Here is an 11323-nt window from a genome sequence, read left to right as displayed (position 1 = left end):
GCCTCCCAAAGAGCTGGGACCACAGGCACTGGCTATTTTTTGGTTGCAGCCATCATTGTTGTTTTGCAGGCCTGGGCTGGATTCAAACCTGCCACCTTAGATGTATGTGGCTGGCGCCTTAGCCATTTGAGCCACAGGCACCAAGCCATGAAAGCCTATTCTTGAAATTGTCTCAAACCTCACTTCTCAGTTCAACCTGTGAAAGAGAAGTTTCTTTTAATGCTGACAAATTAAACTTGTCTTCCCACTAAGATAATAAATCAAGAAAGGCTTATTTACAGGATTGGGTAACTAGCAGGATGAATAATCTTTAAATAGATGATATATGTATATCATCATTTATATATCATGTAAAGCCATAAAACCCTCAAACTAGTGGTTTTTCTTACTTAACGTGTAAAGATGTGTTTTCTTGTCAGTAAAATAGGTCTTCAGATCTGCATCTGGCCTCTTAGCATGCTTTTCTTCATAAATACCCGTCTTAGGGTTTTTGTGGCGGAAGATGAAGTGCAATTTATAATCCTCTCCACATTTATCTGGACCAAACATAATTGTGTAAGGGGTCTTGTCGTGGAACTGATCCTTCAAAAACAAAAATTATTTCAAGCATCTTTAGTCAAAGAGTTGAAGAGCAACACCTTTTAAAAATGTATACAGTATTTTCTCTTATAAAATTCCAAATAAATTAGTCACTGATAAAGTGGAAAAGCTATTTATGTTGAAGGTTTGTTTACTGAAAAGGAATAACCATCTATCAGGAAATTTAGAATAAGAACATATTTAAGTGCTTAAAATAAAAAAAGGTAACACATATATCTAGGTAATTTCCTTTATAGAACAAAGAAATAAGCTTGCTAAAACCAAAAATTACACAGAACAGAAACCAGAGATACGACATAAATTGTTGGCAATAGCTTTGAAATTCATATTTCAAATAAAAAGCACATTAGTGTCAAAGTCAATATTCCTAACCTTCTAAAAGATTTAAATAGCAGGGGAGGAAGCTTTTACTTTCACAGGCCTTACAAAATTTTTTTCTTTAGGTTTCTTATAATTGTAGGTGGCCACTTACATCAAGAAATAGGAATTACCTACCAAGTTGAGTTCTGGTGTTTTAGAAAGAAGTTTCACATAGGCACCACCACATTCTATTCCATTTTGGAAATTAACCTCATACCTAATTTCAGAGAGGAAAGCAGAAAATAATATGGCATTTTGAAAGATCAAATCTCTTAATTTTTTTTCCCTTTCCCCCATTTTGGTCATGTTTTATCACAGGTCCACCTTCTACTGTTTTTGAATAGCTACTTAATCCCACAAAAATAAATAAAATTAAATTAAAACTTAACCAGGTGAATACTTTTTGCAAATCACTGTGTTACAAAATAACTTATTGGGCAGGAAAAAAAAATTCTAAGATGCTTAAATTCACCCCCAAATCCCTATTATAATATATAACCTCATAATTTTTTAAACATAGTTAAAATTTTATAACAGATGTCTTCTGAGATTACTCTTTCTAGAAAGCTTTTATTAAACAAGCATTTCACTTACTGAACAATGAGAGGCTTGGTATCAAACATGAAGGGCTTGTTCAGTTTAGCAGAGATGGCATGATGCTTGGCCCGAGACATCAATACAAGTCCTTTATCACCTGGAAGCTTTGATTCTTTCATCTCATCTACTTCCCACTTTCCTACAATACAACACAAAAAAGCTCCACACCTCTGAAGGTCCTTTAAATGGTAACAAAACAAACTAAACTCCCAAGTTGTGTAAGTCTATTGTATAAGTCTATCATACTGACAATTACATATTTTTTGAGACAGAGTCTCACTATATGGCCCTAGGTAGAGTGCTATGATGTCACAGCTCACAGCAACCTCAAACTCTCTCAGAATCTTAAGTGATTCTCTTGCCTCAGCCTCCCAAGTAGCTGGGACTACAGGTGCCCGCCACAACACTCAGCTATTTTTTTGGTTTTAGTTGTCATTGTTGTTTGGCAGGCCTGGGCTGGTTTTAAACCCGCCAGCTCCGGTGTATGTGGCTGGTGCCCTAGCCACTGAGCTACAAGCGCTGAGCCATACTGACAAATATTTAACATATTCCATTTATCTTTGAGAGTTGGCCTATTAATACTAAAACACATACTATATATATTTGACAAATTTTACGATTTTTTTTTTACTTGCAGCATATTTATTATACCACTTAGAAAAGACCTATTTCCAATGTTCAACAGTGTAGATAACTTAAGAGGTTTAATGCTATTAAATATAAAAGCAACACACAAAAATGGCAAAACTTTCAAAGTAAAATCTTGAAATTTGTATCTCCTTTTAAACTTAAGAGACACCATGGAAACAACATGTCAAACATCTACCTGCTACCATATCTAAACAAAATGTAATTCTCACCATCATATTTGGCAATTTCTTCATCAGTGTCATCTTTCTTGGCTTTGGATAAAATCCACCTGTATGTAATTAAGACAAACCCCCAAATTAAAATCCAAATGACAGTTCACCTGTGAAGTAAAGTAATGTAAATGCTCATAAAAGTAGTACTTCATTTTGGTCTTCTTAGTTAGCCTACTTAATTACTCTAATTTCAACTTTTACATGCCATACAAGTAGTGATGATAACACTACATTCAATTCAGAAACCTGTGAGGAAATAGTATCAACCTATGAGATAATTCCCTTTTTTTATGACTTAAGAGAAAAAAGTTTTTCTCAAATAATAAAATATAGGGTGGAGTGGAAAAGGGAAAAGAATGGAAGAACCACAAGTTTCAAAATGGATGTGAACACTGCACATATAAAAGTTAGACGTATCACTGCAAGATGCTATCCAAAAAGTATCCATTGTTCCACCTTATTTACGTAACCCTAAGAATTTTTTCCCCTAGGAAACACTTACCCTGACAGAGTTCCTCTGTCAAAGGAATCAGCAAAATATACTTCCCCTGTTGGAACTGGAGCTTTATAGGTAACCTGTGTTAAATACATAAATGAATTTAAAAAGCAGCATGTCTTTTATTAATTTATTCTGTTGGTTTGCTTTCAACTGTCACAATATTTTCATAGCTAGCCCTCAAATTTGATCTGTATAACTGGCTTTTGGCAAGATATAACAAAGGCTCCCAGAGAGAACAGTACATAATCTTAGCAAACTACTTTCTCTTTGAGAAGGATCTCAATTTTTTTTTTTTTTTTTTTGAGACAGAGTCTCACTATGTTGCCCTGGGTAGAGTGCAATGGCGTCACAGCTCATAGCAACCTTAAACTCTATGGGCTTAAGCAATTCTCTTGCCTTAGCCCCCCAGGTAGCTGGGACCACAGGCGCCCACCACAACACCTAGCTATTTTTTGGTTGCAGTTATCACTGATGTTTAGCTGGCTTGGGCCAGGTTCGAACCTACCACCCTTGGTGCATGTGGTCAGCACTATAACCACTATACTAGGGGCGCCACCCAGAAGGACCTAAATTTATCTTCATAACTTTTTTCTTTTTTAGAGATGGGGTTTTGCTCTGCTGCCCAGGATAGACTTGAACTCAAGTGATCCTCCCACCTCAGCCTATCAAGTATCTGGGACTAAAGGTATCCTCCACTGCATTCCAGTCTTCAAAATTTTATTATCTCAAGAGGTAAAAGGAATAGATTCAAACACTTCAAACCTTTGGAGATGGAGGAGGAGCGCTGGTATCCGGCTTCGAGTCTTCTACCTCTTCAATGACGTCATCTAGGTCATCCTCAATATCAATCACATTATCATCATGTCCATCATGAGCCTGAAGGACAGTAGTTCCAAGGGCCAGCAACACACACAGTAACCACTTCCCTTCCATGATCTACATATAAAAAGAGTAAAATAAGTGAAATGTATTGCCTACCTTAAACTTCATAATGACCACTAACCTCTCTCTTATTTCAAATTAAAGCTTTCAAATTAGAGCTAGAAGGAACTTTACTATGAGTATATAATATTATAGATAATGAAAGTGAACTCAGAGAAATTAAGGGGTTTTCCTAAAATCAGTTGAGATACAATTTCCACAAAGAGGTGGAAGCAACCCAAACATCCATCAATGGATGAAAGGAAAACAAAAGGTTATAAACACATACAATGGAATACTATCCAACCTTAAAAAGGAAGGAAATTGTCCAGGCACCGTAGCCTGCAATCCCAGCACTGTGGAGATAGGAAAATCACTTGAGACCAAGAGTTCAAGACCATGTTGGGCAATACAGCAAGATCCCATCTCTAAAAATAATTTTTTTTTTTAAATTAGCTGGGCATGGTGGCACTTGTAGTCCCAGTTACTTAGGAAGCTGGGTTGGGAGAATCACTTGAGGCCAAGAGTTTGAGGCTGCAGTGTTCTAGAATTCTGTGACTAGCCACTGCACTCCTAGGCAGGAGAGTGAGACCCCATCTCTTGAAATAAAATATGAAACCCAAATACACATAAATACATGTATAGATTAATAAAATGTGGTATATGTACACCATAGAGCAGCGTGGTTCTCAACCTGTGGGTTGTGACCCACAGGAATTGTATTAAAGGGCCATGGCATTAGGAAGGTTGAGAACCACTGCCATAGGGTATTAGCTATAAGAAAAAAAATTTGGTGAACTAATATCCTTTGCAATAACCTGGATGAAACTAGAGACCATCCTCCCAGCAAGAATGGAAAAACAAACACCACATGAGGTCATTTTTAAGATAGAACTTAATGATCAACATGTACATGTATACATGGTAGTAAAAACAATGGCAATCAAGCAGGTAGAAGGAGGGAATGAGTAAATTTACACCTAACAGGCACAATGCAAACTATCCAAGGGATGGATACAATTACAATCATGACTCAAAATGTACAAAAGTAATGCATATAATCAAAACATAAAATATAAAAAATAACACAAGCAGGTAGAAAAATCCAATTTCAAAAGAGAAAAAAATAAACTAATTAAAATAAATAAACAAACTCCTAGCACTCTGGGAGGTCCAGGTGGGAGGATCACTTGAGTTCAAGAGTGTGATCAACCTGAACAACACCAAGAACCTATCTCTACTAAAAATAAAAAAAATTAGCAAGCACAATGGCACAGACCTGTAGTCCCAGCTACTTAGAAAGCTGAAGCACAATGATCACTTGAGCCCATTACTTTGAGGTTGCCATGAACTATAATGACTTGAAAGGCAAGTCATAGACTGGGAAAAGATATTTACAAAACATTAATCTGATAAAGAACTTAGTCTAAAGTAGAACTCAAACTCAAGAACCAAAAAACAGTCTAGGCTCAGCGCCTATAGCTTAGCAGCTAGGGCGTTGGCCACATACAACAGAGCTGGGTCAAACCCAGCCCGGGCCTGCCAAACAACAATGACAACTACAACCAAAAAATAGCTGAGCATTGTGGTGGGCGCCTTTAGTTCCAGCTACCTGGGAGGCTGAGGCAGGAGAATCACTTAAGCCCAAGAGTTTGAGATATTTGAGATTGCTGTGAGCTGTGACGTTACAGCAGTCTACTGAGGGCGACATAGTAAGACTCTGTCTCAAAAAAAATAAATAAATAAGGGCAGTGCCTGTGGCTCAGTGCGTAGGGCACCAACCCCATATACCAAGAGTGGCAGGTTTAATCCCAGCCCCAGCTGAACTGCTACAGAAAAATAGCTAGGAATTGTGGCCGGCACCTGTAGTCCCAGCTACTTGGGAGGCTCAGGCAAGAGAACAGCCTAAGCCCAGGAGTTGGAGGTTGCTGTGAGCAGTATGACACCATGGCACTCTACTGAGGGCAATAAAGTGAGACTCTGTCTGTATAAAAAAAAAAAAAAAAATCTAATTAGAAGCTGAGCAAAAGATCTGAAAAGACACTTTTCCAAAGAAGATAAACTGATGGTAAAGCATAGGAAAAGACGTTCAACGTCATTAAAACAACAAAGTTGCCATGCAAAGTGGCTCACATCTATAATCTCAAGACTTTGGGAGGCCAAAGCAAGAGGACCGCTTGAGGCCAAGAGTTCAAATTAGTCTGGGCAACCTAACAAGACCCTATTTCCACAAAAAGAGAGTGGTAGAGCATATGTTACCCAGCTATTTGGGAGGCCAAGGCATAAGGATCGCTTGAGCTCCTGAGCTGGGAGGCTGCATCAAGCTGTGATTGCGCCACTACACTCCAGCCTGGGAGATAAAGTGAAATTCAGTCTCTAAAATACATAAATAGGCTCGGTGCCTGTAGCTCAGCAGCTAGGGTGCCAGTCACTTACACTGGATCTGGCAGGTTTGAATCTAGCCCGGGCCTGCCAAACAAGGACAACTACAACCAAAAATTAGCTGGGCATTGTGGCGGGTGCCTGTAGTCCCAGCTACTTGGGGAAGCTGAGGCAAGAGAATCACTTAAGCCCAAGAGTTTGAGGTTGCTGAAAGCTGTGACGCCACGGCATACTACCCAGGGCGACGGCTTGACTCTGTCTTAAAGAAAAAAAAAGATAAATAAATAAAACAATATGGTGTAGATTGAGTATCCCTAATACAAATATCTGAAAATGCTCCAAAATCAGAAACTTTGAGTACTGACACAACATTCAAAGAAAACGCTGAGTATTTAAAATTTTGGATTTTGGGATGAGGGATGTTGAAGCTAAGTGTAATGCAAATATTACCAAAAAAAAAAAAAAAGTCTAAAATCTGAAACTTGGATCACTTCTGGTCCCAAGCATTTCAGATGCGGGATACTCAACTAGCATGGCTAGGTTGGGTGAGATTTTGGTTTACCCATGTTATCCTGGACTCCAGGAGGCTGAGGTGAGTGGAGTGTTTGAGCTCAGGAGTTCAAGACCAGCCTGAGCAAGAGTGAGACCTCATCTCTACTAAAAATAGAAAAAGATAGCAGAGTGTTATGGCAAATGCCTCTAGTCCCAGCTACTTAGGAGACTGGGGCAGGAGGTACACTTGAGCCCAAGAGTTTCAGACTTTTGTGAGCTATGATGCCACAGTGTTCTAGCCTGAGCAACAGAGACTCTGCTGCAAATGGAAAAAAAAAAAATGAAAGGCTAAAATCAAAAACTCTAGCAAGGATGTATTGCTGGTGAAAATACAAAATAGTACAATCACTTTGGCAAAGTTTAACAGATTCTTAAAAATCTGAACATAGTCTTACTACATGATTTAGCAATCATGCTCCTAGGTATCAAACTGACTTGTACTTACAGACAAATGAGAACCTATACACCAATATTTATGGCAGCTTTATTCATAATCATCCCAAACTAGAAGCCACCAAAATGTCCTTCAATATGCAAATGTACAAACTGCAGTATGTATACATCCACACAATGGAATATTATTCAGCAATTAAAAAGAAATGAACCAGCAAGGCACAAAATGACATGGTTGAATCTTAAATGTATGTTGCTAAGTGTTAGAAACAAGGCTGAAAAAGCAAAAAATGCTGGATACATCCAATTATATGACCTTCTAAAAAAGCCGAAAGAATAAAGATGGTAAAAAGATCAGTTGTCAGATGTTTGAGGGAAAGAATCAGGTTGAAAAGGTAAAGCATGGGAGAGGGAGATTTTTATGGGCAGTGAAACTACTTGTAACAATACTGTGATTCTGGATACAGGACACTGTCCATTTGTCAAAACCCACACAACTTTCTATCACAGAGAGTGAATATTAATGAAAATTAAAAAGAAAACTAGAAGTGATCCAAGAATAGCATGCAAAATATGAAAACAATCTAACTTTATTACAAATCTATGAAACATTCTTACTGAAGGGTAGGGGGAGGTGCTCATCTAGAAACTCTGGAAATGAGTAGAAAGCCAAGCATGATGGCTCTTGTCTGTAATCCCAGTACTTTGGGAGGCTGAGGAAGAGCCTTTGAGTTTGAGACTAGTCTAGGCAATATAATAAGACCTCCGTCTCTACATTTAAAAAAAAAAAAAAAAAGGAAAAGAAAAAGAAAAAAATTTTTTAAAAAATGAACCTGAAAAATCAGACTATACAAGAGCACAGTTCTGGTTAGTAAAGTTGTTTCCCATTTGTATAGGTTAACAATTCTGACACTGCTATACTTGTATATAGTAATTGAAAAATTAAGTAAATGGTTGGTGGATGGTGAGATACTTTCTCACTGCTGAAGCAGAGATTTACAGATAAGCAAGGAAAGGGAGCTAAAGGAATTATGGTAATGGAAGAAAACTGGAAACATCAGTACAAACTCTTGTTCAGCTTAATATACAGAGGGTTAAATGTAGAAGCATTCATAGAAATGTGCATGTATGCCAAATAGGATACATACATGTATTTCCTTGCTATCAGGTGGTAGGGTCTAGAAGAAAACTTCCAGCAGTAATGAATACACCTAGTACAAAGATCTTAGTGTATATCATTCTCCAAAAAATGAGAAATGGTTAATTCTAGAACTTAGGCAGGAAATACACAAGATAAGCCTGGAGCACCTTGTATTGCCAGAAAGTAAAGTACTCAAAAACAAAGAAACAATCGGGAGGCTGAGGCAGGTGGACTGCCTGAGCTCACAGGTTCAAGACCAGCCTAAGCCAGAGTGAGACCCTCCTCTATAAATAGCAGGGCATTGTGGCGGAAGCCTATAGTCCCTCCTACTTGAGAGGCCAAGGTAGAGAATCACTTGAGTCCAAGAGTTAGAAGTTGCTGTGAGCTATGACTCCACAGCACTATACCAAGGGTGACAAAGTAAGACTCTGTCTCAAGAAAAAAAAACAACAAAACAAATTGAGGATCCTCTTCAAATTGAGGATCAAAAAGAAAGGGGAAAAAAGAAAAAACAAATCATGGGGATACGTTACAAGAACCTACTTAAGGCAGCACCCATAGCTCAGTGGGTAGGGCGCCAGCCACATATATGGAGGCTGGCAGTTTCAAACCCAACCGGGGCCAGCTAAAGCAACAATGACAACTGCAATAAAAAAATAGCTGGGCATTGTGGTGGGCACCTATAGTCCTAGCTACTTGGGAGACTGAGGCAAGAGAATTGCTTAAGCACAAGAGTTTGAGGTTGCCATGAGCTGTGACACCACAGCACTCTACCCAGGGTGACAGTTTGAGACTTTGTCTCAAAAAAAAAAAACAAAACCAACTTAAAAGAGTTCTCAATGGCTAAAATAACACAGACCAAGCAACAAAATAAGTGGCACTGAATTATAACCCATAAAATATCTGTGAGTCCAAATACATAACTGAATGAATAAATGGGTAAAGAGAGACAAATTTCCTGTGCTGAATTCCAAATAATTCATATAAATACTGTCATTAAGAGACAGAGCATAACTTCCCACTCCTAATCAAGAGATGCACATAGTGACATCCTTCCAAAGACTACAGTGTGAATAAAGTAGGAAATCACAGATTAAGTTTACAGTAGAAAAATGTGGCAAACACTACCTCAGTCAGGCGATCAACAGTGATAGGTCATGTCAATAGTATATACCTTTTATAAATGTGACAAAGATGGCAATTTAACCTCTGTTGTTTTCCTCCTAAAGACCCATGTCCCCAGTCTAATCATAAGGGGGGTGGGGAGCAACCCCAGACAAATACCAGTAGAGGGACATCCTACAAAATGCCTGATCAGTAGTCCCCCAAAATGCATGGTTAGCCAAAAACAAAGAAATTCTGAAGAACTATCACAGGTAAGAGTCATCTAAGGGGACATGAAACTAACCATAATGTGGTATCCTGGAAAAGTACAGCAGGAAGTGGGAGGGGGAAGGCATGTGCCTGATTCCCAGCTACATGGGAGGCTGAGGTGCAAGGATGGCTTGACCCCAGGAATTCCAATCTAACTGGGCAAATGGGTAACATGGGCAACAGAGGCAACAAGAGGCAAGGAGGATCACGTAAACCTAGGAGTTCAAAGTTGCAATCAGCTGTGTTACCACCGCTATTCTCTGACCCAAGCAATAGAGCAAGACCCTGTGTCTAAAAACAAAGTTAATATAATTAAAAAGTAGCCAGGTATAGTAGCTCACGCCTACAGTCCCAGCTACCTAAGAGTAAGGCAAAAGGATCTCGAGCCCCAGAGTTTGAGCGTGCTATGAATTATGACCCTACAGCACTCCAACCTGGGGCAACAGACTGAGACTTGGTCTCAAAAAAAAAAAATTAAATAATAATTAAAAGGTGGTAGGAATCTGAATTAAGTATGGACTTTAGTTAGCAATATATCAAAACTCAATGTTCAGGGCTGGGTGCAGTAGCTAACGCCTGTAATCCCAGCACTCTGGGAGGCTGAAGCAGGTGGAATGCCTGAGCTCACAGGTTCAAAACCAGCCTAAGCCAGAGCAAGATCCCATCTCTAAAAAATAGCCAGGCATTGTGGCAGGTGCCTATAGTCCCAAGCCACTCAGGAGGCTAAGGCAAGAGGATCACTTGAGCTCAAGAGTTTGAGGTTGCTGGGAGCTAAGACTCCACAGCACTCTACCAAGGGTGACCAAGTGAGACTCTGTCTCAAAAACAAAAACAAAAAAAAACAATGTTTATTAATTACAACGAATGGACCATACTAATTTTTTGTTTGTTTGTTTTTGAGACAGGGTCTCCACAGCAGTAGCATCATAGCTCACTGCAACTCACTCCTATGTTCAAATGATCCTCCTTGCCTCAGCCTCCCAAGTAGCAAGGACTACAGGTGCCCACCACACCCAGAGACAGAGGTATCTCTATGTTGCTAAGGCTAGCCTAGAACTCCTGGCCTCAAGCAATCTTCCTGCCTTAGCTTCCCAAAGAGCTAGGATTAAAAAGCATGAGCCACTGCATCCAGCCTCTTTTTTGTTTTACAATATATGGCCTTGCTATGTCACCCAGGCTGAAATGCAGTGGCAAGAACATAGCTCACTGAAGCCTCAAACTCTTGACATCAAATAGTCCTTCCACCTCAGCCTCCTAAGGTGTTAATAATAGAGAAAACTAGGTGTGAAATACACAGAAATTCTCTGTACTATCTTTGTGATTTTTCCACAAATCTGTAACTATTCAAAAAAATAGGCCAGGCACAGTGGTGTGCACCTGTAATCCGAGCTACTCTGGAGGGTGAAGCAAGATGATCACTTCAGCCCCAGAGTTTGAGGTGGCTGTGAGCTATGATGCCATGGGACTCTACCCAGGGTGACTAAAAACTGTTTCAAAAAAATAAATAAAATAAAGTTGGCTCAGAGCTCATAGTTCAGTGAGTAGGGTGCAGGCCACATACACTGAGGCTGGCGGTTTGAGCTCAGCCCAGGTCTACTAAACAATGACAACTGCAACCAAAAAATAGCTGGGCATTGTAGC

The 11323-nt window shown here is 39.3% G+C and overlaps 1 protein-coding gene across 3 annotated transcripts in view; it reads right to left on the bottom strand.

Annotated features, from left to right (window-relative positions):
* CANX (calnexin) overlaps positions 1-11323 on the bottom strand; it is a 39451-nt gene that overhangs the window by 16793 nt on the left and 11335 nt on the right. For all 3 annotated transcript variants that reach the window (XM_003799153.2, XM_023518767.1, XM_023518768.1), the window contains 6 exons: positions 3682-3855; positions 2923-2996; positions 2418-2476; positions 1555-1696; positions 1096-1177; positions 390-582 (listed from right to left, as the gene is read on the bottom strand). In XM_003799153.2, the coding sequence (XP_003799201.1) occupies positions 390-582; positions 1096-1177; positions 1555-1696; positions 2418-2476; positions 2923-2996; positions 3682-3852 (721 nt within the window). In that variant the 5' untranslated portion in view covers positions 3853-3855. The remainder of the gene's footprint in view (positions 1-389; positions 583-1095; positions 1178-1554; positions 1697-2417; positions 2477-2922; positions 2997-3681; positions 3856-11323) is intronic.

This window comes from Otolemur garnettii, unplaced genomic scaffold (genome assembly GCF_000181295.1).
Source record: "Otolemur garnettii isolate 467f Iridium unplaced genomic scaffold, OtoGar3 scaffold00146, whole genome shotgun sequence".
In the NCBI taxonomy this organism is placed as follows: Eukaryota; Metazoa; Chordata; class Mammalia; order Primates; family Galagidae; genus Otolemur; species Otolemur garnettii.
Note: the sequence above shows the minus strand (reverse complement) of the source record. Positions and strands in the feature narration are given on the sequence as shown.